Raw genomic sequence first — 26563 nt, 5'->3', positions numbered from 1 at the left:
ACTGTATACGTATGAAACAACCCCGCTTCAGGCTTGGGCAGTGGCTATGGTAAAGAGGAAAGGAAGCATATGCATAGTCACTTTAATAACTCTACCTACATGTACATATTACCTCGAATATGCTTCATTACTGTAATCTGGGAGACGGCGAAACTTGTCTCTGGCTACTACAATACTAGAGCAGGTCTGTTGATGGATCATCAATCTGCTATTTTACTACTACTATTACTGATACTAGTACTACTACTACTGCGAACAATGGTCACTATCCACCCCACCTAAACATGCTAAAATTTGAATGTCTCTGTCCTTGTATTCTGTCTCTCTCTCTATCAGTCTCTCCCTATCCTCTATGGCATTTGAATGTGTTAAGCCTCTTATATGTGACTTACTGAGGTAGTTCATTAGCATCGACATTGGGGGTGGGCTGTGGGTCGTGAGCCTGTGGGGCTGTGGGAGAGTGAACAAGTGGCTGCGGTATTAGCAGGGTGGAGCTCAGGACGGTGGGCTGAGACCTGACTGGACAGGACATGGGTGACCGGTAGTGTGGGGTCCCCAGGAGAGGAGGGTACAGGTTAGAGAATCATTAGGGTAACAGGGTAACAGTAGAGTACGTGGTCCACTGGTTCAGAACTGGACACTTCATAACATGTCTTCCTGGAGAGGAAACTGGAGGGATGAAGGAGGAAAATCCATTGGATGGTAAAGCAAAAAAAACAAAGACAAAGACAAAATAATTCACTAAGAACTAGTTATGGCAGTACACTATACCAAGCAATTCATTGGTGAACTGTTTGATTGGCTGTATGTTGTAATTTTGCTTTATGGGTTCATTTTGTGACAATAAATGGTGGATCATTATTGTGATCACCTGCAGGAACACATAATTATCATTAATATCTTACACTTGTTAAGCATTATCTAGTGGCTCTGTTTTTTTTCCAGTGCACTGTTCCTGGTTTGCTACCTAGAACTGACACCTTGGTTAACTCTACTTGCCTTCTTTTGACAAAATGTTAATTAGTTAATGTCAGTGTGTGTTGTCAGCTTGAAACTGTCTGTGTTTATGCTTGGACGTGCACGTTGGTCCTCTGTGGAAAGTGCCAGAGGCAGAGGGAGGGGAGGCTAATTTGGCCACGGGGAGCATTGTTCAACAGCAGAGAAAATAGGACCATCAGTTCCACTCAGATAACCCCTAACCATCATTGGACCTCAAGCCAAGCTGTGACCCCAGGGCTTGAACTCTGTGGTCATGTGACCAGGCAGTAAAGTGACCAGTGGTGTTGGCTTAGGAGTCTATGCTCAGAGAGAGGACAGTCTGTAGACGGAAGAGGTTGTCTGTCAGAGAGAGAGAAAGACAGAGACAGAGAGAGAGAAGGACAAGAGTCATGAGGCTCCCATGCCCTGTGGCTTTTCTTTAGCGGAATCTGTGCATGAATGGCGTCCCGGCAAACTGGGAGAAGCATGAAATGGATACATGGGAAGGTAAGAGAGGATGGGAGAGTGAAAGGGGTTGGGTCTATAGCCTTTATGGCCCATACTTTAAGCAACCTTACATCAGCATGTATAAATGAGAGAACAGACTAGCATTTAGTTGAAGGGCTAATCAATGGTTTTGTCAAATAATTTTCTTAGTTTCGTATTTTCTTCTTCGGAAACCCATTATGTAATGATATTGTGACCAGTTTGTCACTTTTGTTGCTGCTGTACTTTCCAAGATATACATATATGTAATACAATAAATGACTTGATAGTTGTAGGGGATTGTGTGCTTATATCTGTTATTCCAAATATGTTTGTGTATTTTGTTGAATAATCAATCAATTTTCATGAATTTGTGAATACATATTTGAGGACTGTTCACATCCTTTCAGAGTATTTCGCCATATTTCAATGTGTGTTAATTTGAACGTAGTAGAGTGGGCATTGGTATGTGTAGTTGAGTGCTGTTGTGTACTGCTGAGTGGGGTTAGATATGTATTGATCTGTGGTCTGTGTCTGTGGCCCATCTGGAAAAGGTTTAGTCCCCAGTCAGCATTGTTTATGTGTTGGAGGAGAGGTTAAGATTACTCTACTGGGCAGTGTTAAACCCCTGGGTTAGCCAATTTTTGACTATCTTTCCAAACCTAACGCAGTTTCACTTTATTTCACCTTATTTGAATTCATATCAGCGTGTACTACCTTTCAATTAATATTTTAGATTATATGTGCCATGCAAGAGTCATCAGGGTTTCATTTTGATACAAATCCCTTTTCATGTGTAAGTTAATGGTGAAGGAAATTGTAGTTATTCATTTACAGACCCAAACCAATCCATTCAGTCAGTCCTACTAACTATCATGTCCTTGGACTTTGTAGATGACTCAAACCTTAGCAATGTTCTCAGTCAATGGAACTGTCACATTTCTCTTTCCCAGCTGAGTTACAAATCAATGTAGTGCTTTTTTGGGACACAGTGGGGAGTTTATTTTCAATGTGGAATCAGTTGTTCTTCTTTCAATGGTAAAAGCCTCCATACATTGATTGTGGTCCTCTATTGGTTTCCTTTGAAACCCCAAACCTCTTGAAACATGAGTAGTATACAGATGTGGGATCTTAATTTGACATATATTGTCACAGCAAAATAGTGCAGCAACAGGATTTGAACATTTTCTTGGTTAGGCTATTAGTTGGCCAAAAGTAGGCTACATGGAAAGTGCAAAACTGTTAATATAACCCTGTGTTAGTGTGGGTTTTCATTGAATTTATGTCAAACACCAAGCTCATCTGCGTTTCCAATTCTCAGCAACAAAAGAGTGATTAAGATACTACACCTGTATGACCATCACTCAGTGCTACCATGGTTACCACCAGCCAGTGTTCTATCTAGCCTTTTGAGGGCCCTGAGCGAGTTTTGTAAGTTTACCAATTTTGCCATGGTCGTAGAGAATATTTGGCAGTTTTAATGCAAGTCTTCTGCAGTTGTACAGATTTGACCATATCTGACTGAGTGACTAACAAAATCATTGGGGGCCACCTGGCGGCCAGGGCCCCTGGGCACGTGCCCGGTCGGTATTCGGCCATGATTACTAAAGTTTTAGATAACTGGCTAGACTAACTTACCAATCTAATTTTTTTTGCTGACATGGCTAATTGAGTGACTGTCATTGACTGACAAAACAAGAGAAAAACTGCTAATGCACAACCAAATTTCGAACTTGCACCTTGTGTAAGTGACTGTTTATGTCGCTTATGCCTGGAGCCTACCCTGCTATTCTAGAGACAACCAGATCAAGAGCTCTTTGCTGAGCCCTATGTGTTTGATAATGGTTATCTTGGCATGTGATAGTCATTGTGATCGATTTTCTAGTGGTTTAACAAAAACATAACATAGCCATCAGCTGAGTTGTTCCGTTTACGAATTCTCTGGGAACATTTCTCTCATGTTTCCTATTGTCTCTTATGTGTTGTCTTTTCAGGGAAGGGAGGGGCTACTGTATCCGCTCCCTTTCCGCATGCTAGTCCTATCCTGTCAGCTCTGGAAGTTGTGTTTCTTCTCCAGCTGAAGGAGGGTTAAATCCACTCAGTCTTTCATCATGTAAAGGAGCCCGCTGATGCCTCTCTCTGTCTCTCAACACACCAATTCACTCCTGCCATGGCTCATCCATGCAGGAAGTCCCCTTTCTTACAGATTCTGGGTGGAGGGAGTCTGCGTGTGCTTATGTGTGTGTCTGTGGATGCGGGGGTAGTGGGATAGAGGCTGTGTGTGTGAAGATCAATAACAGTGGGGGAGGTCAGGAACTGTGGCATCTGTACAGGCTAAATATAGCCAATGCCAACGCCTGCTTATTATGGCGTTCTATGGTCTTTCCCCTCATTTCATTTGAACCTTTATGTGAGTTCTGATCCAGCCAAACCAAATCAAGTCCTGCCAGTACCCACCCCCGATGCATACACACTTTAAATCTAACACACACAAAACACCATCTGATACTCCCTATGAAAAAAAGCCATACCTTGACCTGATCACTTTATTGATTGTTCTTAATCCCTTTCTGATGAATCATTTGTTCCTATGCATAGTATGGATATTATTCTAGGTGCTGTTTTTAGTTAGATCAAGTCTATTTAGATAGTCAAGCCCCCCCTAGACACAGGCACACACACACACGGAAATAATAGCAAGTGCTTGATTGCATTATAGTTTGTGTTTTCCGAGACAGGAAGGGTCTGGTAATGGAAAAGATAGGTGGGAGTTAGCCCGTTAGCCTGCTGAGCCTGTTAGACTGCTGAGGCTGTTAGCCTGCTGAGCCTGTTAGCCTCCTGAGTCTGTTAGCCTACTGAGTCTGTTAGCCTTTTAGCCTGCTGAGCCTGTTAGCCTGCCTAGCCTGTTAGCCTGTTAGACTGCTGAGGCTGTTAGCCTGCTGAGCCTGTTAGCCTCCTGAGTCTGTTAGCCTACTGAGTCTGTTAGCCTTTTAGCCTGCTGAGCCTGTTAGCCTGCCTAGCCTGTTAGCCTGCTGAGTCCGTTAGTCTGCTGAGCCCGTTAGTCTGCTGAGCCCGTTAGTCAGCTGAGTCTGATAGCCTGCTGAGGCTGTTAGCCTGCTGAGCCTGTTAGCCTGCTGAGCCTGTTAGCCTCTGTGAAGTCCCTAGTAATACTGAGGAGTGCTGGGGCAAACAGACTTTTATTAAAGGGGGGGGGGGTTAAATGGCCCAATGTTATAAGCGCCTGTGTTGTTAAATACCACCATTTGGTTCATATTAGGTTGTGCTGACTGTTAAGGCTCCACATTAACAAGCACAATATCAAACTGCTGAGTCCGTTAGCCTGCTGAGTCCGTTAGTCTGCTGAGCCTGTTATAAGCGCCTGTGTTGTTAAATACCACCATTTGGTTCATATTAGGTTGTGCTGACTGTTAAGGCTCCACATTAACAAGCACAATATCAAACTGCTGCAAAGCAATGATATTCAAAAATGCTAAATGTCCTATGTTTGCTACCTGTTGGTTGAAACTTAACATTTAGACTCTTATTGAACGCTATAGCAATTATATAATCGCTCAGTCATAGAGTGCCCCAGTCTGTGAAGAGAATCAATTAGATTTGTGTCACAGGTTATGTTGAATTTTGAAATTAGATGAGTGGCTTTTTCTTGGTGGATTTTAGGGGGATCTGTAACTGTAGCCACTTCTAAGAACCCAAGAAGCTATACAGAGAAATAACCAAACACGTCAACGAATATTGATTACATTCCAATATTGAGATCAAAGACCTGTTCAAAAGGGCAGCAGCTAGCCTAGCAGTTACAGCATTGGGCCAGTAACCGAAAGGTTGCTGCTACGAATACCTGAGCTGACAAGGTCAAAAAATCTGTCCTTGTGCCCTTTAGCAAGACACTTAACCCTAATTTGCTCAAAGGGCGCTGTACTACTATGACTGACCCCGTAAAACCATACATTTCACTGCACCTATCTGGTGTATGTCACAATAAAACATGCTATTTATTTGATTATTAAATGTACCTTTAGATGTATTCATCAAGGAACTCAAATTAATGTGTTTGTGGTACAGCAGTATGCCTAAGTTGACAGGTTAAAACATAGAAATGAGAACAGCAGAGCTCAGTATCTATTGTCTCAAGACTTGTCGCTGTTTAGGGCAAAGAGAATGCAAGACAACATTACCATTTATGCTGTTACAGAAACTCAACATTTTTGGTTTATTTGTATACTTAATCAATATTTTGGGAATGAGCTGGATTCACTTTAATAATGTTTAATAATGTTATCTCTAAAAAAATCTTACAAACTAGTGACTAATATAGTATTAAATAGCATAGAATTAACATGGTATCTGGCTAGAATGTAATTACCCAATGCTAATGACCCAGGCTGTAATCCCTGGTAAGATCTCAGCCTGCTTCCCAGAGACAGTACTGTGTGAGGGGGGTTAAATGTTATCCAGTATAGTATGCGATGTCAACATGCCACCATTGTCATGACTATGAGCCAAATCTGCAACTGCATAAATTAACATAACACTGTGGAGACAGGAGAGACCAAACAGCATGGTGGCTGACTGTTGGAAAGGTGCTGATTGGTTCTATCTTCTTACTGTCTCATAGAGATAGAGAGATAGAGTGGGAGAGAGAATGAGTCGGCATGTACTGTACTTAGTTAGGAAAAAGTATGCACCCTTTCCTCTATACTAGGCAGAGGAAGGCCCTAAAAATGGTCAAAGACTCCAGCCACCCTAGTCAGACTGTTCTCTCTGCTACTGCACGGCAAGCGGTACCGGAGCACCAAGTCTTGGTCCAAGAGGCTTCTAAATAGCTTCTACCCCCAAGCCATAAGACTCCTCCTGATCCTCTAGTCAAATTGCTACATTGACTATTTGCATTGCACCCCGTCCCCCCCCCCCCCCCCCCCCCGTCATCTATGCATAGTCACTTTAATTAACTCTACCTACATGTACATAGTACCTCAACTAATAAGGTGCCCCCGCACATTGACTCTGTACCGGCACCCCCTGTATATATTGTTATTTTTTGCTGATGCTCTTTAGTTACTTGTTACTTTTATCTCTTATTCTTATCCATATTTGTTTTGAAACTGCACTGTTGGTTAGTGGCTCGTAAGTAAGCATTTCACTGTAAGGTCTAAGGTCCATACACCTGTTGTATTCGGCACGTGTCAAATAAAATTTTATTTAAAGGAGTGAGTATTGTAGAGAGAGAGATGTAAAGAAGCTCCATTCAACCCCTGCTCCCTTTCAGCTGGACATGATTGTAATGGAAACACAAGACCAAACTGCTGAGTGTAATACCCTTCAGCAGGCCTTGTCCCAGTGTCACCCATTCAAAGGCTCCTCCATTGACCTTTGTCTGACTGGGAATCTGACAAAGGGAAGATGTTGCCACTATATGTCTCTTTTCTCAGCATGGCACAGGTAATAGGACATGGGGAGAGAAACCATGGAGCAAAATCAAAAGAGATGCTCAGTTCATTAACAAATTTACCAAAAGGGGGTGGTTACATTTTTTGAATTTCAATTTTATTCCCCCAGTATAAACAAACCTCTTGATAGGAGCATTGTTTTAATTGCTGAAATAAGATTACTGAAAGGGTTAACTCCAAACGTTACCTTGTGCATCTAGTTCACTAATGTAGTTGTAAGTAGGCCAATATCATTATTGGATCAGTGTGAAACAGGAGTGGTGTTTGGGAATGTCTCTTGTCCATTGACTCTGGTTTAAAATGCTTGCGTTGCATTTCCTGGTTTGCGTTAAAGTTTGAAATGAAACCCAGCCTGACCCCTGGGAAACAATGCAGGCTTTAATGGACCCAGTGGGAGGGCTGGGTGAGGGAGGGGTGAGGTGGGGGTCCCAGGAACCAGGCTGCAGAGAGAGAGGGTGGAGTTCAAGATGAAGCAAAGGCCTGACTTTACAACTCTTCGACTTGTCCCGTTACTGTGGATTTATCACCCTGGTCACATGATCCAGGAGGAGCCGGGGGAAGGGAGGGTGACCAGAACCAGGATGGAACCAATTTGACAGACTGGACCACTCGCTGCCATAGGGGGATGTGAGGCGGAGCCAGAGTTTGACGTGACACATTGAGATCAAGTGTGTGAAGGTGTGAAGCAGGTTGTTTATATGGTGGCCATGCACTTGAAAGAGAGGGTGACATATTTGGCAAATAAGACTCTGCTGGCGTGAATTAAGGAAACTAACGGTCATTGTGTTTTTTTCATTGAAGGATGTCAGGCATTTCACATGGGATGCTCAATGAAATATATGGTTTTGATGCATTCATGTGCTAAAGTAAGACAGACAAATGGCTTATTGAGGAGGAGAGGATCCATAGTGTAAAACTATGTGATCTTAGACTTGCTTTAAGGCAATGAAATATTTTATGTGCTCTCACAGCTTGGGTTGAAGTAAAATAGCTAAACAGAACATGGTGTTGGTGATCTATAACTTATAAGCAAGACAATGCAGAGGAAGAACCGTATACAGTATGCCCCAAAGAAGAGCACCTTTTGGTGGCAGCCAATTTGAGAAACAGAATATAGCTCTCAGTTGAAACAAAGGGCATATGTGGGTCCTGTCTTCTTTTCTGGCAGGCTTAGTGGAGGTGTTGTTCTATTTAGCACACAGCACAGGGGCTTAATGACTGAAGGGCTCTTGATTTAGACCTCAAGCTGAACCTTTTCTGATACCTCCACCCTTCCTTGGGCCACAGGCTTCTGTCCTCATTGTGCTCCAAGAGCCCATTTGAATCAGGCTAAAGTCCCTTCACATGGAATCATTATATAGGACATCAACATTTTCTGGATATAAAGTGCTTGCATGCTGCAATATGTAGTAGTGTGAAAGCAAATTGATGCTCATCGTATCTGGCTGCAGGTATCCTAGTGGTTAAGAGTGTTGGGTCAGTAACTGAATGGTCACAGGTTTGAAACCCCGAGCTGACTAGGTCAAAAAAGCTGTTGATGTGCCTTTGAGCAAGGCACTTAATCCCAATTCCTCTGAATACGAGTGTAAATAGATATGTTGCTAGACTTACTTCTGACAGGCCTTGTTTTTTAATTCAACAGAGTCTCTCTGTACTACATTGTTATCTGTATGGCAGTGTGATAGAAAGTAATTACATGAGTGTTCCACATAGAAGACCAAAAATTGGAGTCGTGTCACTGAAAAATCTATTGCACACTTCAACAACGCTTGTGTTGAGTCAAAGCTCCTCACTGTTTTCAGGGTGGCGGTGTGTTCACGTTATTAACTAATGATTCAATTATAATCTACTGGCGGGAACCGAGTGACCCTATTGTGTGTGTGTGTGTACAGTATGACAACCTCTGAGGAGCTTCCTAAGGAGACAGAATTTAAACCTCGTACCATTTAAATGGTAATCCCACTGGGATTTAGAGGTCTTCAATTCACCATTCAGTATATCTGGGAGAGGCTTTATCCTCCTATACATTCCTCCTGCTCTGGCTAATTAGCTCTAATACATGAACCTTACTCTGGACTCTGAAAGCCCACTCTACTTCTTATAGTAGGCTTAGAGAAATACTGGACAGATAGCACCTCTTACAAATGTAGGATCTTAATTTGATGCAATGCAGGACATTTAAAATGTGTAGTTTATTTGAAGTTTAAAAGGCATCTGAAGTTTGTAATTTAAAAAACCATATATATTTTTATTTCACCTTTATTTAACCAGGTAGGCCAGTTGAGAACAAGTTCTCATATACAACTGCGACCTGGCCAAGATAGAGCAAAGCAGTGCGATAAAAACAACAACACAGAGTTACACATGAGATATGCAAACGTACACAATAGAAAAGTTTATATACAGTGTGTGCAAATGTAGGATTAGGGATGTAAGGCCATAGTGGCGAAATAATTACAATTTAGCAATTGAACACTGGAGTGATAGATGTGCAGAAGATGAATGTGCAAGTAGAGATACTGAGGTGCAAAGGAGCAAAAAAACAAAAAACAATCTGGGAATGAGGTAGTTGGGTGGGCTATTTACAGATGGGCTATGTACAGGTGCAATGATCGTAAGCTGCTCTGACAGCTGATGCTTAAATGAATTACAAAGTATTTACCACTTTGACATTTTAGACTTGATTTACCCTTAAAAATGTATCAAACCCCTACACAATACCAGTTAATTATTATAATAATAAAAATGTCCTGTTGGTGTAGGATTATTTTCTTGCTGTAGCAAACTGGCTCAAATTAAGTTCCTAAATCTGTATAGCAGGATTCTGATTACGTTGCAGTCAGTGTTGTAGTACTCGAGACCTGTCACGGTCTCGGACAATATATTGAGTGTCTCGGTCTTGTCTCGGTGTCAGATACATTTGTACTCGGTCTTGACTCGGTCTCAGAAGGTGAGGACTCGTAATATATTCCCGAGACCAGTGGAGTTAAAAACAAATAATTAGCAGCTTCCATTCAGTCAGGAAGTATTCAGACCCCTTCCCTTTTTTGTTACGTTACATCCTTATTCTAAAATAGATTTTAATCAATCTACACACAATACCCCATAATAACATAGGGAAAACAGTTTTTGCTATTTTTGCAATACCTTATTAGATAGGTATTCAGACCCTTTGCTATGAGACTCGAAATTGAGCTCAGGTGCATCCTGTATCCATTGACCGTCCTTAAGATGTGTCTACAACTTGATTGGAGTCCACCTGTGGTATAATCAATTGATTGGACATGATTTGGAAAGGCACACACCTGTCTATATAAGGTCTCACAGTTGTCAGTGCATGTCAGAAATTAAATTGTAGACCAGTCAGCCAAAAAAGCTTTGAAACAAGAGAGAATTGATATTAGTGTTCCACTGGGTAGAGGTGAGGCCAAATGTATGATGTGAGCCATTTTGATAGATGTGTGGCAGAAGAGATGGGACGCTAAGCCTAAGGGCCAGCGTTTAGATGCCCTCCAAAGAAAGGTCGGTGGACCAAGATTCAAAGGTCAGATTAGGAAGAAATAGGTGGTGCTTGCTTGATTGCGCTTAGGACATTATACATTGAACTTGTTATTACATCTGGTTGGCAAGCAAGGGAATGATTTGTGTCTGGAGTGTATGGTCGATGAAACGGTGGAGCATGTGTTTTGTGTTGTTATATTGTTGTAAGTATGTTGAAGAGAGGGAAAGATTGAAGTGTAGGGTCATTGAGGTTGGACAGGGTTGGGGGAGTTTGGAAGCGATTTTGGGAGTGGGGGAGGGTCTATTAGAAGTTAGTAGGGCTCTTTTTTTCAGAAGAACTGATTTAGGTAGGAGGATATAGAAATGTTGTAAACCGTGATTGACCACACACTCCAGCACAGTAGATGGCGGCATGCACCTTTAATGTTGGTTTGTGGACCGCCATAATATCATAGAAGAGGAAGAAGTGCATGTCAGAGCAAAAACCAAGCCATGAGATCGAAGGAATTGTCCGTAGAGCTCCGAGACAGGATTGTGTTGAGGCACAGATCTAGGGAAGGGTGGCAAAACAATTCTGCAGCATTGAAGCATTGCAGGTCCCCAAGAACACAGTGGGCACCATCTTTCTTCAATGGAAGAAGTTTGGAACCACCAAGACTTTTCCTAGAGCTAGCCGCCAAACTGAGCAATCGGGGGAGAGGGGCCTTAGTCAGGGAGGTGACCAAGAACTCGCTGTGGAAATGGGAGAACCTTCCAGAGGGACAACCATCTTTGCAGCACTTCACCAATCAGTCCTTTATGGTAGAGTGGCCAGACGGAAGCCACTCTTCAGTAAAAGACACATGACAGCCCGCTTGGAGTTTACCAGAAGGCACCTAAGGGACTGTTAAACCATGATAAACAAGATTCTCTGGTCTAATGAAAGCAAGATTGAACTCTTTGGCCTGAAAGCCAAGCGTCATGTCTGGAGGAAACCAGGCACCATCCTTACGTTGAAGCATGGTGGTGGCAGCATCATGCTGTGGGGATGTTTTTCAGCATCAGGGACTGGGAGACTAGTCAGGATTGAGGTAGAGATGAACGGAGCAAGGTCCAGAGAGATGTAAGATGAAAACCTACTCCAGAGTGCTCAGGACCTCAGACTGTGGCAAAGGTTCACCTTCCAACAGGACAACAACCCTAAGCACACAGCCAAGACAACTCAGGAGTGGCTTCGGGGCAAGTCACTGAATGTCCATGGGTGGCCCAGCCAGAGCCCGGACTTGAACCCTATAGAACATCTCTGGAGAGACCTGAAAATAGTTGTGCAGCAATGCTCCCCATCCAACCTGACAGAGTTTGAGAGGATCTGCAGAGAAGAATGGGAGAAACTCCTCAAAAACATACCCAAGAAGACTCGAGGCTTTAATCACTGCCAAAGGTGCTTCAACAAAGTACTGAGTAAAGGGTCTGAATACTTATGTAAATGTGATATCTCAGTTTTTTTAATCAATTATGTAATATAATATCAAATCAAATCAAATCAATTTTTATTTGTCACATACACATGGTTAGCAGATGTTAATGCGAGTGTAGCGAAATGCTTGTGCTTCTAGTTCCGATAATGCAGTGATAACCAACAAGTAATCTAACTAACAATTCCAAAACTACTGTCTTATACACAGTGTAAGGGGATAAGGAATATGTACATAAGGATATATGAATGAGTGATGGTACAGAGCAGCATACAGTAGATGGTATCGAGTACAGTATATACATATGAGATGAGTATGTAGACAAAGTAAACAAAGTGGCATAGTTAAAGTGGCTAGTGACATAAGAATGCAGTCGATGATCTAGAGTACAGTATATACATATGCATATGAGATGAATAATGTAGGGTAAGTAACATTATATAAGGTAGCATTGTTTAAAGTGGCTAGTGATATATTTACATCATTTCCCATCAATTCCCATTATTAAAGTGGCTGGAGTTGGGTCAGTGTCAATGACAGTGTGTTGGCAGCAGCCACTCAATGTTAGTGGTGGCTGTTTAACAGTCTGATGGCCTTGAGATAGAAGCTGTTTTTCAGTCTCTCGGTCCCAGCTTTGATGCACCTGTACTGACCTCGCCTTCTGGATGATAGCGGGGTGAACAGGCAGTGGTTCGGGTGGTTGATGTCCTTGATGATCTTTATGGCCTTCCTGTAACATCGGGTGGTGTAGGTGTCCTGGAGGGCAGGTAGTTTGCCCCGGTGATGCGTTGTGCAGACCTCACTACCCTCTGGAGAGCCTTACGGTTGAGGGCGGAGCAGTTGCCGTACCAGGCGGTGATACAGCCCGCCAGGATGCTCTCGATTGTGCATCTGTAGAAGTTTGTGAGTGCTTTTGGTGACAAGCCGAATTTCTTCAGCCTCCTGAGGTTGAAGAGGCGCTGCTGCGCCTTCTTCACGACGCTGTCAGTGTGAGTGGACCAATTCAGTTTGTCTGTGATGTGTATGCCGAGGAACTTAAAACTTGCTACCCTCTCCACTACTGATCCATCGATGTGGATAGGGGGTGTTCCCTCTGCTGTTTCCTGAAGTCCACAATCATCTCCTTAGTTTTGTTGACGTTGAGTGTGAGGTTATTTTCCTGACACCACACTCCGAGGGCCCTCACCTCCTCCCTGTAGGCCGTCTCGTCGTTGTTGGTAATCAAGCCTACCACTGTTGTGTCGTCCGCAAACTTGATGATTGAGTTGGAGGCGTGCATGGCCACGCAGTCGTGGGTGAACAGGGAGTACAGGAGAGGGCTCAGAACGCACCCTTGTGGGGCCCCGTGTTGAGGATCAGCGGGGAGGAGATGTTGTTGCCTACCCTCACCACCTGGGGGCGGCCCGTCAGGAAGTCCAGTACCCAGTTGCACAGGGCGGGGTCGAGACCCAGGGTCTCGAGCTTGATGACGAGCTTGGAGGGTACTATGGTATTGAATGCCGAGCTGTAGTCGATGAACAGCATTCTCACATAGGTATTCCTCTTGTCCAGGTGGGTTAGGGCAGTGTGCAGTGTGGTTGAGATTGCATCGTCTGTGGACCTATTTGGGCGGTAAGCAAATTGGAGTGGGTCTAGGGTGTCAGGTAGGGTGGAGGTGATATGGTCCTTGACTAGTCTCTCAAAGCACTTCATGATGACGGAAGTGAGTGCTACGGGCGGTAGTCGTTTAGCTCAGTTACCTTAGCTTTCTTGGGAACAGGAACAATGGTGGCCCTCTTGAAGCATGTGGGAACAGCAGACTGGTATAGGGATTGATTGAATATGTCCGTAAACACACCGGCCAGCTGGTCTGCGCATGCTCTGAGGGCGCGGGTGGGGATGCCGTCTGGGCCTGCAGCCTTGCGAGGGTTAACACGTTTAAATGTCTTACTCACCTCGGCTGCAGTGAAGGAGAGACCGCATGTTTTCGTTGCAGGCCGTGTCAGTGGCACTGTATTGTCCTCAAAGCGGGCAAAAAGTTATTTAGTCTGCCTGGGAGCAAGACATCCTGGTCCGTGACTGGGCTGGGTTTCTTCTTGTAGTCCGTGATTGACTGTAGACCCTGCCACATGCCTCTTGTGTCTGAGCCATTGAATTGAGATTCCACTTTGTCTCTGTACTGACGCTTAGCTTGTTTAATAGCCTTGCGGAGGGAATAGCTGCATTGTTTATATTCGGACATATTACCAGACACCTTGCCCTGATTAAAAGCAGTGGTTCGCGCTTTCAGTTTCACGCGAATGCTGCCATCAATCCACGGTTTCTGGTTTGGGAATGTTTTTATCGTTGCTATGGGAACGACATATTCGACGCACGTTCTAATGAACTCGCACACCGAATCAGCGTATTCGTCAATATTTCCATCTGACGCAATACGAAACATGTCCCAGTCCACGTGATGGAAGCAGTCTTGGAGTGTGGAGTCAGCTTGGTCTGACCAGCGTTGGACAGACCTCAGCGTGGGAGCCTCTTGTTTTAGTTTCTGCCTGTAGGCAGGGATCAGCAAAATGGAGTCCCCCGGCCAGAGAAATCATGCAGAAAGTAGCCTACACAATCGCAAAGCAAGTGAATATATTCACATGCGTGCCTCACACATGGCCTAATTTCAGCAGAATATCATAGGAAAACATGATTTTTTGCACTGTTGCCATTTGGGAACTTTTTGGCAAAATTAGAGTATACACACTTCTCCAGGCACCACTACACCAGTGTATAGGGCCGATGGAAGACAGCAGTCACACACAGCATGATGTTAAAGCATAAACAGTCCATAAACTCTGACATAATAAGCCAGTAGGTCCTAATCATAAGAATACAAAACACAACCATTAAGCATTTCCCAATCGAAATTTACAACTATTACTTCCCATTGCAAAAAGCATTTCACGTTTAGCACACAAAATTTGACCTAAAGTTTAAAGTGGAACTCACTGCATTTTAACTACTTTGCAGGTATGAAACAAACAGACAATCATAATACCAGTAAAAAATATTTTAAAAATCCTAGTGTATGCTACAAAACCAACTCAATAAGTCGTTTTAAAAATAGGTTCCATTTGACTCAGCGTTCCATAACTTACACTAAGGCATTGTAGGCAGAATAGATGGATCCAGTTCAATGCATGATTAATATAATTCACCAATACATTTCTTGGTAATCCAAAAAATATTGCTATCAGGTTGCAAATCACAGCTGGCTTGGTACATTGTTTGCTGCCTCCATTCGGGATGCACTGTTTCAGTTTTAATGACTCAATATTATGGACAACAACGGATGAATGTGACTAGCACTGGGAATGTCAACACAATCATACTAGCAAGGGAAAGGATCACAAGTCAGTCATAATGTGGCTAATAGGCTAGCTAATCTATTTATGTAGCAAGCTAAAAACACAGAGCCTAACATTAGCTCGATAGCTAGCTAGCTGCTGGGAGCTAGCAAGAACTTCAACGACTTTTATCCAGTTAGCATATCATGCGTTCGCAAATTCACTACTCTACTCCGATTTCTGAGCACTCTCGTCTGAGTGTACCAGAGTGCAGAACCAGTGATGAATTTCTGAACGCGCAACACACGCTGAATATGACCAGTGTCAGTAAACGTACGGGAAAATAAGTTATAGTTAGTCAAGAACGCTCTAGAAAATATGCTACGGCTAGTAAAATGATCAGAGTGAGGTGTTCTCTCATTTATGTGTGGAAGTAGCTAGCTAGCAAACTAGCCAACTTTAGCCAGTTAGCTTTGGTGCTTGGTTGGGGCAAGCATGCATTGGCAGGCAAGCTGCAGAAGGACGAGGAGACTACAGTTCGCCATTGTTTATCAGTGCAATTTTGACGTCCAACTAACTGAACAACTTTGAGAGGGTTTAATGTTCCTTCGTTAGATTTTAGCTCATCTTGCTCTGGCTAGCATTAGTTGTCCCACCCATTAAGTCAAAATGTGACTGGTTGATTCCACTGTCACTCCAAAATGTTACCCTAATACAGTTGAATGGCAGATCCCTTCATCTAGCTTCTGATGGCTGACCATCGAAATATTTAATATTTGAGATTCTTCAAAGTAGCCACCCTTTGCCTTGATGACAGCATTGCACACTCTTGGCATTCTCTCTACCAGATTATTGAGGTAATCACACTGTCGGTCATTTATTTGGAATTCAATGCACACTTAACCAGCATGGCTACCACAGCATTCTGCAGTGATACGCCATCCCATCTGGTTTGACCTTAGTGGGACTATCATTTGTTTTTCAACAGGACAATGACCCAACACACCTCCAGGCTGTGTAAGGGCTATTTGACCAAGAAGGAGAGTGATGGAGTGCTGCATCAGTTGACCTGGCCTCCACAATCACCCGACCTCAACCCAATTGAGATGGTTTGGGATGAGTTGGACCGCAGAGTGAAGGAAAAGTGCTCAGCATAAGTGGGAACTCCTTCAAGACTGTTGGAAAAGCATTCCAGGTGAAGCTGTTTGAGAGAATGCTAAGAGTGTGCAGAGTTATCATCAAGGCTACTTTGTTAAACACTTTTTTGGTTACTACATGACTCCATATGTGTTATTTCATAGTGTTGATGCCTTCACTATTATTGTACAATGTAGAAAATAGTAAAAAATAAAATAAAATAAAAAAACATGAATGAGTAGGTGTGTCCAAACTTTTGACTGGTACTGTACATGATGAGTTATTCCAGGGACAGAGTCTTGACCACCTTTCACAAAGGCTTCCCATAACTGGACGAGCTTGTATGAGGGGAAAGTTCACGGCTATCTGATGCGCAGGTTGACCAAAGGCCGTCAGTGAAAGACTTAGCTCAGAGCAGCTAGGGTTAATCTATGGGTTCAGGAGGAGGTAGCATTAATCAGGCCCACTATAGCTGAGGTCTCACCAGGCTCCTTCAGGACTGGGTTATGGGACCAACAACCAACCACCCAGCACTCATTACAGTGTGCTAGTCATGCTAGTCATAGTGTAATATCTGAGAATGGCGTAAAAGACCAGAGTTGTGGTTGTTTCTCTCTGTATCTTTATGAAACGTCATAATGCAGTCTCCCATGTTGATCTTTAAACCTTCACATTTATAGGTTTACTGTTCAAATTTGTCCAGTAGTGGTCATCTGTTTTTCAGGAGGGAACCAGTTCGTGTTCCTTTATTTTGGGAATTCTGTTTGAAGCACACTCCCTATTTAGTAATGGATGATGAGAAAGGGGATAACAAACTTTTATTTATATTTATTTATTTCACTATTATTTAACCAGGTAGGACAGTTGAGAAGAAGTTCTCATTTATAACGGTGACCTGGTCAAGATAAAGCAAAGCAGTGCGACAAAAACAACAACACAGAGTTACACATGGGATAAACAACCGTACAGTCAATAACAAAATAGAAAAAAGGAAAATCTATATACAGTGTGTGCAAATGTAGTAAGATTAGGGAGGTAAGGCAATAAATAGGCCATAGTGGCAAAATAATTCCAATTTAGCATTAACACTGGAGTGATAGATGTGCAGATAATGATGTGCAAGTAGAGATACTGGGGTGCAAAGGAGCGAAAATAAATAACAATAGGGGGATGAGGTAGTTGGGTGGGCTCTTTACAGATGGGCTGTGTACAGGTGCAGTGATCGGTAAGCTGTTCTGACAGCTGGTGCTTAAAGTTAGTGAGGGAGATATAAGTCTCCAGCTTCAGTGATTTTTGCAATTTTTTCAGTCATTGGCAGCAGAGAACTGGAAGGAAAGGTGGCCAAAGAGGAGTTAGCTTTGGGGATGACCAGTGAAATATACCTGCTGGAGCGTGTGCTACGGGTGGGTGTTGCTATGGTGACCAGTGAGCTGAGATAAGGCGGGGCTTTACCTAGCATAGACATATAGATGACCTTGAGCCAGTGGGTTTGGCGACGACTATGAAGCGAGGGCCAGCCAACGAGAGCATGCAGGTCGCAGTGCTGGGTAGTATATGGGGCTTTGGTGACAAAATGGATGGCACTGTGATAGACTACATCTAATTTGCTGAGTAGAGTGTTCGAGGCTATTTTGTAAATGACATCGCCGAAGTCAAGGATCGTCAGGATAGTCAGTTTTACGAGGGTATGTTTAGCAGCATGAGTGAATGAGGCTTTGTTGCGAAATAGGAAGCCGATTCTAGATTTAATTTTGGATTGGAGATGCTTAATGTGAGTCTGGAAGGAGAGTTTACAATCTAACCATATACCTAGGTATTTGTAGTTGTCCACATATTCTAGGTCAGAACCGTCCAGAGTAGTGATGCTAGTCGGGCGGGCGGGTGCGGGCAGCGATCGGTTGAAAAGCATGCATTTAGTTTTACTAGCATCACTACTCTGTACGGTTCTGACCAAGAATATGTGGACAACTACAAATTCCTAGGGACTGGGTTATTGGCTCTGGCAGCCAAAACAACCAAATACTCCATCTAAACTTGAATCCATCTAAACTTGAATGCTAAATGACTTAAATGTAAATGTTAAATGTTGAATCGATTCTCAGTTGCGGTAGGGTTCTAGAAAAATAAGATCTCTTAACTTTCATATTACATCAAAATAATTTCACAAATGCAAAATATACACTTACTGTACACTGTTTTAACAGTATTTTTCAGTGACAACACATTTGTGGTGTCAGTCTTCCGTTTACACACATATCTAATAAGCACAGGTAGTTAACTCTGTTTTCCGTAAACAAGCACTGAAACATGGAAATGTGGCCGTGTGGGAACTCTAACCATATAGAGATGTGTAGTAATTTAACATTTTTTTTTTAGAAAATGATTTCTCACTGATGTGAAAGATATGGTCCTTTTGTTTCCAAAACCGTATCACAAGCGATGCGTGTTAACGTTTAGAGCCAGCATTGGGGCTCTTAACAAATCTCCCCCGGCCAGAAGATACTATCGTCAATAGGCGCTGAAGGTAGTTAGCGTCTATGAATGGGCTAGTGCTACCCTATCCACTATCCACCAACACCCATCCACCAACACACAACACACCCCTCAACCCCCGCACCATCCCCCCTCATAAAAGCTCTGAACAGATGGTTGATACCATGGTTACAGTGAATAGCCCAGCGGAGCAAAGGCTGCTTCCAGTTGGAATGTGTCCATGTGCTGATCTGTAGCATGGCTGGCTGAGCTCACAAGATAACACACAACAACTCCACCCTCACTGGCTTAGCTTCCTAACTATGATATCAGTTACCAAGACAGCCCATCCCAAGTTCTGTTGGTCAATTATCTATTACATGGGGGTTTATCGGCAGACTCAACAGCCTTGGTTTGTCAAATGACTGCCTCGCCTGGTTCACCAACTACTTCTCAGATAGAGTTAAGTGTGTCAAACCTGGCAGTCTCTATGGGGCAGCCAAAGGGTTCAATTCTCGGGCCGATTCTATTCTCTGTATATGTCAATGATGTCGCTCTTGCTGCTGGTGATTCTCTGATCCACCTCTACGCAGACGACACCATTCTGTATATTTCTGGCCCTTCTTTGGACACTGTGTTCACAAACCTCCAGACAAGCTTCAATGCCATACAACACTCCTTGCGTAGTCCAAGGACCGTATAAGGTTCTTGGACTATACGGAGTAACATTAGGCTCCTTTAGTCCATTATTGGGCTAGGGTAGCACTAACACTGTGGACAGCAGAGAGTGGGGAATTTAGGTTCATTTATTCTCTGCCAGCATGGTGAGTTTTATCATCTAGCCTAGAGGTACATGGGGATTTTTCCAGTTAAGATTTTAAACAGCGTTTTTGGTGTCCTCGAAGTGTGCTGGTCTGGAGATTGTGCAGTTTCTATGGTGATTAGCAAAGTAACTAAGAATGTCAGGAGTTCCCAGAGGATTGTAAGTCATACATTTCAAGCTAGAATCCTTAGTTGCGACATCCATTTTTGGACAGGTGTTGGTGGATAGGTTAACACAAATTAATAACATGTACCCATTGATTCTTGAAGAATATAACTTCTAAATGCCTCATGAGCTTATTAGCTCAACTGTCGTTCCCCGCCAGAACCCAGAATATAAGCCGTAAACATCGTAAATGTAATCAAACACTGTATATCGTCTCAAAATTATAGTTTTGATATCATCAGCTCGGTCTAGCTATTTAGAGAAACAGGAGTGGGGATGCCTCTGTTTTTATACAAAGCTGAGGGAGGGCCTGGGGAAATGTAACCACTCAAATTCATAGACAGGGCTATGGAGGCAAGGACTGGCCAGACATGATATCAAAGTTATAGTTCTAAACATGTTTTGAGCCTATAACGTGTTTGTTTACATTTACATTGTTTACAAACATTGGAGTATTAAAACAAGCCAATATTCTGGGTTCTGATGGGGTACGGCAGTTAAACTAAGCTCATTAGGCATTTCTAAGTTATATTACTCGAGAATCAATGGATGTATATCATAAGTGTATAGGTCCATAAATAGATGTAGCAACTAAGGATTCTAGATTTAAGTATATCTCTCTACGATCCAAACTCCAACACACACACCCACTGGAACATATGCAAACACAGACACGTACAAGCAAGAATGCATGCATGCATGCACATACACACCTATTGTCACTATATAGAGATGAATGTGAAGCTAAAGCTATTTAGCATCAGTGGTATTGGTATTTGGCGCTAAGGGCTACTGTAGTAAGCTACACTATATATACAGAACTATGTGGACACCCCTTTAAATGAGTGGATTCGACTATTTCAGCCACACCCATTGCTGACTGACGATTCTGTGCTTCCAACTTTGTGGCAATAGTTTGGCGAAGGCCCTTTCTTGTTTCAGCATAACAACGCCTCGGTGCACAAAGCGAGGTCCATACAGAAATGGTTTGTCGAGATCAGTGTGGAAGAACTTGGTTGGCCAGCACAGAGCCCTGACCTCATCCCCATTGAACACCTTTGGGATGAATTGGAACGCCGACTGAGAGCCAGGCCGAATCGCCCAACATCAGTGCCTGACCTCACTAATGTTCACGTGGCTGAATGGAAGCAAGTCCCTGCAGCAATGTTCCAACATCTAGTGGAAAGCCTTCCCAGAAGAGTGGAGACTGTTATAGCAGCAAAGGGGGGACCAACTCCATATTAGTGCCATTGGTTTTGGAATGAGATGTTTGACGAGCAGGTGTCCACATACATTTGGTCATGTAGTGTAGGTATATTGTCTGTATACTGTTTTCACATCTGGGTCTCTCATGGCCACCACATGTTGTTAAGTTGCTAACACTGTGTAATTGAACCTATTATTTTTGAATGTGCTTCATTTGGGACATCCTGTTCCACTACTTCCTTGAAGGCAGCCCCTCCTTCTAGCCTCTACCCAAGCCCCCAAATATCCCCCAACATATGTTCCAAATGACTGCCCTCACTTGGCCCGGTCTTTACAACATTTCCCATTTTGAAACGCTCAGCAAAAAAAGCTGCTCCATGTATCCTTTGAGGAAACAAGTTGAAGGCTGAAATATGAAGTCTCTGTTAATGGTATATGCACTGTGTTTGTCTTCTAAGACAGCTGTGCTATGAAACTACCAGTTGGAGAATCAATAAGCAGTTGGTCTGATATATTTAACAAGCTCAAATTAATTCCATTCTCACAAATTCCAGCATGTTCACTGATATGTAGACTTTATGTGGGCTTGCGTTTCAATGTAATCTATATTTATTGAAATCGGAATGAATCCCGTCAGGTTTCACTGAGTGGTGTTAGACTATAGACACTCTGAAGAGTTTACGTGATGCTGTCACTGTGTCCATCTCAGAGAAAGGAGAGCCTGTAAACTAATCACCAGACAGGCCAGCGTGTGTCACTTTAGCCTGGTCCTTTCTCTTCTCAGACATACTAAATAAAACATCCAAGATGTCTGCACTCTCTGTGCTCATTCTTCCTCACATTCAACTGGTTACACACTGGTTGGCGACCCTAAGTTACAGTATGATGGTTAGAGCTGTATTACACATCTTACATTTACATTTTAGTCATTTAGCAGACACCCAACCTCACTAATGTTCTTGTGGCTGAATGGAAGCAAGTCCCTGCAGCAATGTTCCAACATCAAGTGGAAAGCCTTCCCAGAAGACTGGAGGCTGTTATAGCAGCAAAAGGGGGACCAACTCCATGTTAATGCCCATGATTTTGGAATGAGATGTTCGACGGTCATGTAGTGAATGTGTCAGATATCTGTTCTGTCTTCTGCTCTAACCAGTCATTCTGTCTCTTCTGTCAGATGATGCAGCTGACCCACGTGTTTGCCTCATCTGTGGAGACCGCGCCACAGGCCTGCACTATGGCATCATCTCCTGCGAGGGCTGCAAGGGCTTTTTCAAGCGCAGCATCTGCAACAAGCGCGTGTACCGATGCAGCCGAGACAAAAACTGTGAAATGTCGCGCAAGCAACGCAACCGCTGCCAATACTGCCGCCTGCTCAAGTGTCTACAGATGGGAATGAACCGCAAAGGTAAGGGGAGACCAAAGAGGCAGATTGACAAGCGGATGAGAGCCACACATTAGATTTTACTGTACTAGAACCATAGATTGTTCTAGAAGCACAGATTAAATTAGAAGAGCTCCAAGAACTTTCAGCTCTCAATCAGACCCCCAGCTCTGTAGTTATGTAGCTAGTGCCCTCTGCTGGATTGACTGGGTAAGTGAATGTTCTCGTTTCACTGTACAATTTCTTGATTTTCTCCTGTGGCACAATCATAGCAGCCACCACCAGGTAGAGCCATAGTACAAACGTTGCCATCACAACCCCCTAGGAATTGGACTTTGTGTTATGAAACCCAAACATACTATTTTAATTGTACTTTGTGTTGTGTATGCCCTGCACCTCTTCCCCATATATCTTGTTGGGGTGCTTATGGCTGTTATTTGTGTTTTCCAGCAATCAGGGAAGATGGGATGCCAGGAGGGAGAAACAAAAGTATCGGGCCTGTCCAGGTAAATATTCACTGTGCACTCTACTACAGCTAACTATTAGATTCCAACAGTGCCTTTGATATTTCAGAATTTTTCAGAATTTGAATCCTTTCCATTTCAGTTGAATTATCTTAGAACCCATTGTTGACAGTGATTATTTTAATGTTCATATTCACTTATAATTTCATTAGCTGGCTTTGAACAAGGTAACAAGGTAATCAGCATCCCTTATTGCTTGCAGCACCAGTCATTATTTAAAATGTTCCATCTATGCCATTAATATTAGATGGAGAATTAGTCATGCTTTTCAATAGTCATTTAGGCATAGCCAAGATAGATAGAGTAATTGCCTTTAAGACTAAATTATATTGCTTTGAAATGCATGCATGTAAAGTAGTGAGTATGTGAAAGAATGCGTATTGGTGTGGATTGATCGTCAAATCTCATATCAGGGAAAATGCTTTGAAGGAGATTTGAAGGAAAGTCTGAGGAGCGGGGTTTTAAAAGAAAATACTCCTTTTCAATTCACATTTCATCCTTGCCTTACAGTTCGTTACGTTTCTGGTAACCCAACGTTCTTGTTCCGCAGCTCAAATTCACTGTAAATGTCACAGTAGCCACTATCCAGTAAGCACAAACTATTCAACAGTGACATATGCTTTTCTTCTTAAGCATATTACACTATTGAATAATGCAACCAAACCATATTACAGTCTTGAATAAGGCAACAATGTGCAGACAATTAAAGGGTTTATTTTCTCGTTAGTAGGCTTCACTCAATACATTTTAGCTTCAAGACATAAGCACAGAGTTGCTATAACAGCATGTCTTCATCAAGTCACGTTAGCCTATCAGAAATGAACAATTAACCCTCTCATATGAATATAAAAGTATAATAGGCCTACCTTACAACATTACAACAAACCAGGTTTCATTTTTATCCTGTTTTTATAGCTTAAGCTATGTATTTATAGCCTAAAATAAGACCATTTATTTGTCTTCTGAGAAAATGTGATCAAATTTGTTTATTTTCAGACTTTGGGTGGCTAGGCTACTTAGGCCTTTTTAATTCCAAATTATTGACTGGAATTAATCAACCCACACAATAGTGATGACGTACCTTTTTAATACGCTACACCTAGGGTCCGGAGTTGGTTAGGTTAGCCTACTACCAGATCAGGAAAAACTCTGGGCCCCGGGAAATCATATTCTCCCTCCTACTCTGGAACCTGTGGTTCCACCTCTGAAATCACCACACAATGTTACAAATGAAAAAGACAAAAACAGATCCTATTTGTATGATCTACATTTGACATGTTTTTGGTGGTGGGGATGGGCTTCCATAGTTTTATGTGGCTCAGTGCAGACAGAAGCTACTGCAACAATTTCAGCATGTAGCAGGCTGTTACTGCAATTTCAGGTAAAAACTCAAGGAAACAATTCTGAAACATTAGGAAAATGTCTATACATTTCAGCTGTTTCAAAAACATTGCTCTGCTATTACCATTTATGCTGTAGGAGTGTTGGCTCAATGAGACAATTCTGTTTACACTGCCCTGCTTTAAGGAGGGCAACTGTTGGGCGAGTGTTGTGAGCTACCTCAGAGGTAGCGGTTGAGACGTTGCAAGTACACAAGTTTACATTTGAGTAATAGGAGCCGATGGTATTTTTAAAGAATGTGTAGTAAGTGTGAAGAGGCTCTTAGTCTTGATATGCTAATGCTCTGCAAATGGCTTTGTAGATTATGTTCTCTGTATAGTGTTTATGAAGTGGTAAGGACAGCCATGGACAGCCATTTGTTGGTACCTTATCCTTGTGTGTGTGTGTGTGTGTGTGTGTGCGTGTGTGTGTGTGTGTGTGTGTGTGTGTGTGTGTGTTTCCTAGGATAATTATACCCTGGATAACAGTGTTATGTTAATCAATTCAGATGTCTCTTACTCTCACCCTCAATCTACCCCTCTCTGCTCTTTCACTCTCCTTCTCTCTCTCTCTCTGTTCTCCCTCTCTCTCTGCTCTCTCTCACTCTCATTCTCTCTCTCTCAGATCACAGATGAAGAGATAGAGCGGATCATGTCGGGACAGGAGTTCAAGGAGGAAGCCAGTCTGCCGGAGCACACCTGGAGCAACAACGGTGACAGTAGTGACCACAGTTCTCCTAGCAACGGCGCCTCCGAGGGCAACCAACCTTCACCTGCTTCCACTCTATCATCCAAGTGAGTTAGCAACTCGTCTACATGAGGGAGCATCGTAAACATTGTCAGCAGTTAGTCCATGTATGAGATAATTAACTGCCCCTGACATTGTACCACCTCATTACCTAGTTTTTGCCAAGTTTGCTACCGAAAGAATGCCTGAATGCAATCTATTTAGATTTAGCAGCGATATCTGTAGATTGAATTCAGCCCATTATCTGCTGTTTTTGGAGACATGCATAGTGTCTATCTGCAAGCAGCAAGGCCAAACATAGTAGTATTTACATCTCTCTGTGTAACCATCAATTTATCTAAATCAACCATGTACTCTGATTATGTTAGATGTGCATAGAAACAGTTATTCATAAAATCTCACCAACTGAGGCACACATGAGATACCAAAACATAATTGATGGCATTTAGTGTAAGTACAGTATTTATTTGAATGAATATCTGACTATTGTGTTTTCTCGGTACAGTCGTTCTTTAGAGATGGGTGGTGGCTACACAGCTGCTGTCAGGGACCAGTACATCAACGCCCCCATGAACACCCCCTACCAGCTGCTACCTCACCTCTTTAGCTACGCTGCCCAGTCAGGCCTGCTGGCCCCCCAGCCCCGCAGCCTCTACCCCCAGTCACACCCCCTGGTGATGCAGCTTGTGGCTGCAGAGGACCTGGCCCCACTGGCCACCCCCATGCTGATAGAGGAAGGGTGAGTAGTCCTGCTTAACCTGACATTTCTGCTGAGCAATGGAAGTGTGGCATGTATTTCACATAACAATTTCAGCAGACATCTATTCGGAAATGTGTTTTAGAAATGTGTGTTCCATTTTACAATATACATTTTCTGACCATGTGACCAGGTCAGCCAAAGCTCCTGGCCCAATACAATAATATGAACAGCATGCTGTTATGAATCCTGTTGATATTCACATCCGCGTCTCTGTCTCCCTGTTATGTGTGTCAGGTACAAGGTGACTCAGGTGGAGTTGTTTGCGCTGCTGTGTCGTCTGGCCGACGAGCTGCTGTTCCGTCAGATCTCGTGGATCAAGAAGCTGCCGTTCTTCTGTGAGCTGTCTATTGAGGACTACACCTGTTTACTCAGCTCCACCTGGCAGGAGCTGATCCTGCTGTCCTGCCTCACCATCTACAGTGCACAGATCTTTGGAGACCTGGCTGACGTCACCGCCAAGTACACTCCCTCTGATGAGGAGCTGCAGGGGCAAGTACTGCCAGGCAGTAGGATCACTGTCAGTGTTAAACAATGACACTGGGGGTGACCATACCCGCCGGCCATGCGTTCATAGGTTTATTTTGCTATCAATGTATGGAAAGAGACCATTTATCTGAGAGCCCCTACTCTTATTTGGTGTTGGTGTTCATGAATCAGAGGTTACAATGCAATATTGTTCGCTCACCTAGGCTTATGTTATTGTAGTATTTTTGGAGGTGTGATGGTTGAACAGGGCTCTAAAGAGAGGGGATCATGTCAAAAGTTGAGTTGTG

At 43.0% G+C, this 26563-nt stretch overlaps 1 protein-coding gene across 1 annotated transcript in view; it reads left to right on the top strand.

The window, feature by feature from the left end:
• Positions 1–1174: 1174 nt before the first annotated feature.
• The window catches only part of LOC115111456 (nuclear receptor subfamily 6 group A member 1-A-like), a 33056-nt gene continuing 7667 nt past the window's right edge, over positions 1175–26563 (top strand). The window contains exons 1-6 of the mRNA XM_029637508.2: positions 1175–1485; positions 22173–22403; positions 22830–22885; positions 24908–25077; positions 25536–25769; positions 26025–26279. Coding sequence (XP_029493368.1) covers positions 1434–1485; positions 22173–22403; positions 22830–22885; positions 24908–25077; positions 25536–25769; positions 26025–26279 — 998 coding nt within the window. The 5' untranslated portion in view covers positions 1175–1433. The remainder of the gene's footprint in view (positions 1486–22172; positions 22404–22829; positions 22886–24907; positions 25078–25535; positions 25770–26024; positions 26280–26563) is intronic.

Source organism: Oncorhynchus nerka, linkage group LG27 (assembly GCF_034236695.1).
Source record: "Oncorhynchus nerka isolate Pitt River linkage group LG27, Oner_Uvic_2.0, whole genome shotgun sequence".
Classification (NCBI taxonomy): domain Eukaryota; kingdom Metazoa; phylum Chordata; class Actinopteri; order Salmoniformes; family Salmonidae; genus Oncorhynchus; species Oncorhynchus nerka.
The sequence above is the reverse complement of the archived record's forward strand: the minus strand, read 5'-3'. Positions and strand labels throughout refer to the sequence as shown.